The sequence below is a fragment of the Castanea sativa genome, chromosome 2 (genome assembly GCF_040712315.1).
Source record: "Castanea sativa cultivar Marrone di Chiusa Pesio chromosome 2, ASM4071231v1".
Taxonomy (NCBI): domain Eukaryota; kingdom Viridiplantae; phylum Streptophyta; class Magnoliopsida; order Fagales; family Fagaceae; genus Castanea; species Castanea sativa.
Genome location: NC_134014.1, coordinates 31058897 through 31062654, shown reverse-complemented (window position 1 = coordinate 31062654; position 3758 = coordinate 31058897). Strand labels below are relative to the sequence as shown.

Below are 3758 nucleotides of genomic sequence, written 5' to 3'. Positions count from 1 at the left end.
GTGTAACTCTAAGTAATGTTACACCACATAATATTTTTTAATTAAATGCAAATTTTGACAAATCTACCCTTAAATTATATTATCTTCATATATTCTCCTTGCTTGCAAAATTTCAAGGTGATAAAAAATTAATAGCCATGTCATCAATCAATTTTTTAAATTCAAGCTTTTGTAGTTTAAAATAATGCATAAAAGATGAGTTCATAAATCAAATGGTAGATAACATCCAATTGACATGAAAATTTGCATGATTGTTAAGAACATATAGAACATGTAATTCAACGGTTGGAGTTTCAAAATATGAATTTTATAACTTGTTATAGAATTCGTATTTTAAATGTCCTGCCGTTGAATTACATGTTTGATATGTTTTTAACATTCTTGTCAATTTAATGTTATTTTCTATTCGATCCATAAACTTATATTTTATGTATTATTTTAAATTACAAAAATTTAAATTTAAACAATTGATAAATGACATAGCTATTAATCTTTGATCACCATGAAAATTTGAATGCATGGAGAATATACAAAAGATAATTTAATCTAACGGTGGATTTGTCAAAATTCGCATCCAATTAAAAAATATTAAGTGGTGTAATATTGCTTAGAGTTATATCAAGTGTAACTTGAACCCAATCCATATGAGAAGGTGTTGTTTGTGCAAAAACTTCTTAACATGTAACAAGTGTAACAAAGACTTGCATGAAATGTGTGAAAACATTTGAAAATGAGCATAATTTGAAATTTTGTTATAAGAAAATCATAAATATCCACATCATAATTATAACTATTTGATGGAGACTATCGTTTTTGAGGCATGTCCTATAACTCCTAGATCTTCAAGAAACACGTTCACAATTATATTTTTAAAGCATACAAGATACTTTTGCTTTATATATATATATATATATATATATATATATTTCTTTTTGAGCACATGATTGCTTTTTGTACATGGGTATATATTAGAGAGAAGAGGAGAAGCCCTTATTTTTATTTTAACACTATTTTTAACACCATTTTTCTTTCTGTGCAAGTACTATACCTTATCACAGTACTATTTTTATGAATCACACACAGGTGTTCATGATTGACGAGTTTTAGTGGTAAAATAATTATTTATGCATTTCTCTTATAATTTTTTAGTCCTTCCCATCAAATGAGTGATAAGACATGAATATGAATAATTAATTCATAAACTCTAATCAAACAATTGGCCAAAAAGCTCATAATGCTTAGTTGTGCATGAAAATGCTTATCCAAGGTACAAATGGTACATAAACATGAACAATGTTTCATTGGCCAATCAAAGTACACAAGTACCAGTACACACACACTATTTATGTATTTTTCAAAATTTTCCCTTTTTTTTTCTTGAAAGCACTAAAAAAATAAATAAATGGAAAATAATGAAATGTGTTTAAGAATGATTCCAAAAAAAAAAAAGAAAAAGAAAAAAATGCTGGCAAACATAGATAAGGAATCAAGCATGAAAGTTCTACATTAGATGGAAAGAATTTAAGCATAAGACATACAAAAAGAAAACTAAGTTTTTGGATCCTTCATCACTCACACAGCACGAGTCTTTGACTATGAAAATGAAAAGGCATGTGTCCTGTATGTCTAATAAAGGATAGAGGAATTAAAATTCTCCTGAAACTGAGTTAAAAAGCTCGTAACTTTTAATAACTCATTAAGAATAGATATATATCCTTTAGACAAAAGATGAGACCAATTTGAAACTAGCTCATGAGGGAACAACTTGAAACAAATGTGGTGAGTAGGACTAGAAGCACCACAATGGTGGCAAACATAAGTAGTTTTATAACTACTAGTCTTCATAGAAGGAGGTTTAACTTTGAAGATTGACAGAGACCTAAACTTGGGACAATTTAGCCTAATATGACCAACAATATGACAATCATGACAAGTGAGGACAAATTCAAAATTTTCTTTTACTCTAGGAGATGATTTAGACATAGGTTTAGAAACTTCAGCATCATTTATATATATATATATATATATATATATTCACCTTTGTCTATTCTAGTTATATTAGCCTTCAACTCTTCTTCAGTATTCCTTCTAAATTAAGGAATATTAAATAAAAAAAAAATTCTATTTAGAGTTAGGCTTAACAACAAGTTTGGAACTAGTAAATATTTCAATTTCAATTTTAAATTCAACTAGTTGCTCTTCCAAAATTTTTAATTTTTTCCACTTAAGATGAAAATTGATTTTTTAAAGTCTCATTTCATTTATTAATTTCATCCAATTTTGCAATTAATTCATTTTTTTCAAGTTTGACCTTCTCAAATTTAGACTTTAATTCCTGTTAAGCTTTAAGAGATCTCATATAAAATTTATAAAGCTTACAATAGGCATATTGAAAATCATCATCATCATCATTAAAAACAAGGTTATGAAAATCAAAACAATCAATAGTTTCCATGACAATAGGGGTCAATGGATCACAAACAAAGATTAAAACCTAATCAGAGTGTACCCTCTTTGAAACCACCTCTTGGGTTGTAGATTGACCCCAGTTAATTAATTCAATTACCCAAGTTGATTAATATTCAAATTGCATGAAAAGTACGTGGAGACACAATTAAATCACTAAACTAAATTATGTGCAATAGAAAATAAATTTAACATAATGTGACTAGACTTTCTTTTTTTTTTTTTTTTTTGAAGAGAAAACTGATATTTCATTAAAAGAAATTGGAGTACAGCAAAAAGCACATGGGAATAAACTAACAAGAGAAACTTAACATCTCGCCCTATCAACTAGGAGGAGATGTTGTAGCATCGGTGGCTCTGCTCCTTCTAGGTCTGGGATTCTGCAAAACCTTTGGCTATCTATGCTAGTTCATGCTACACACTATTGTAATCCCCTTTCAAGTGCTGCACTTTCTAGCTACTAAAGGACTCCATCAAAACTAGAACTCCTTGAATAACTGTCCCTACTTCTCCATGGCTTGATCTTGTATTGATTGCTTGAACCACTATGAGTGAGTCTGTCTCTAGTATAATCTGGTGTAGTCCTCTTTCATAGGCTAAGAGGACACCTTCTTTGACTACCAAAGAATCAGTAATTTCTGCTTCATATGATCCAGCCATAACCTTGCTTCTCACCACTAGAACTAAACCTCTACAATCACGGATTACCACTCCCACACCAGATACGCCTCCCATACTTGTTGCTCCAGCCACATTTATTTTGTAAACTTCAAGGGGAGGTGCTGCCCAACCAACTTCAAGGGGCTGATTCCTTAGCTGACTTACTGCCATTGCTCCTTTGTAGTCACCATGGATTCACTGGGCATACCCCCAAACTTGGGATGATGTTTCACATTGGGAGTCATGAACAACTTGATTACAGTTATACCAAATGGACCAAGCCGTGGCAAAGAAAATTTCAAGATCATGGGGGGTACCTGCATTCAAAATCAGAATAGCAACATCCACAAAGTTTTTGTTCTCTGCTAGTAAGTTTATCGGGCAAGTATGCCAGCTCCACCAGACATCCCAAAGTTTATTGCATATAAAAGGGCATGACTAGTACTCTCAAGCTCCCTTTCACAGAGAGGGAACTTTGTTGCAATGTTCATCCCTCTCCTTCCAAGGTTTAGTTAGTTGGTAGCCCCTCCATGCAAGCTCTCCAGGCAAACATTCTGATCTTGGCCGAGAGTTTTAGCTGCCATATTTTCTTCCATTGAGGAGTATTATAATCTCTTGACGAGCTTTCCCAG

General features: G+C 31.6%; 1 protein-coding gene across 1 annotated transcript; it reads right to left on the bottom strand.

Annotated features, from left to right (window-relative positions):
• Positions 1–2919: 2919 nt before the first annotated feature.
• Positions 2920–3297, bottom strand: LOC142625205 (uncharacterized). The gene has a single exon (XM_075798897.1). It carries the CDS (start codon positions 3295–3297, stop codon positions 2920–2922), a length of 378 nt encoding a protein of 125 aa, XP_075655012.1.
• Positions 3298–3758: the final 461 nt, after the last annotated feature.